Source organism: Pterocles gutturalis, unplaced genomic scaffold (assembly GCF_000699245.1).
Source record: "Pterocles gutturalis isolate BGI_N339 unplaced genomic scaffold, ASM69924v1 scaffold34361, whole genome shotgun sequence".
NCBI classification, from domain to species: Eukaryota; Metazoa; Chordata; class Aves; order Pterocliformes; family Pteroclidae; genus Pterocles; species Pterocles gutturalis.
In genome coordinates, this window is record NW_010101631.1 from 1 (window position 1) to 219 (window position 219).

The 219-nt window shown below is 69.4% G+C and overlaps 1 protein-coding gene across 1 annotated transcript in view; it reads right to left on the reverse strand.

Moving 5' to 3' along the window:
* Positions 1-49: 49 nt before the first annotated feature.
* LOC104469514 (synaptic vesicle glycoprotein 2A-like) overlaps positions 50-219 on the reverse strand; it is a gene marked incomplete at its 3' end in the record, with an annotated part of 1,632 nt that continues 1,462 nt past the window's right edge. The window contains exon 2 of the mRNA XM_010084050.1: positions 50-209. Within this exon, the coding sequence (XP_010082352.1) occupies positions 50-209 (160 nt within the window). The remainder of the gene's footprint in view (positions 210-219) is intronic.

A 219-nucleotide genomic window follows, 5' to 3' on the forward strand; every position in this document is an offset into this window, starting at 1 on the left:
CGCCACCCCACAGCTCCCCGCCGTGGGGCACAAGCCAGCCCCCCCGCACCTCTTGTCGGAGGGGTAGAGCTCCACGGTGAGCACGTCGAGCGCGTTCCAGGAGGCGATGCTGACGCCGCCGAAGAGGCAGAGCAGCGCGATCATGGCCGACTCGCTGTTGCCGAAGGAGAGGAAGAAGCAGCTGACGCAGGACATGACGCTGGAGCCGGCTGGGGGGGG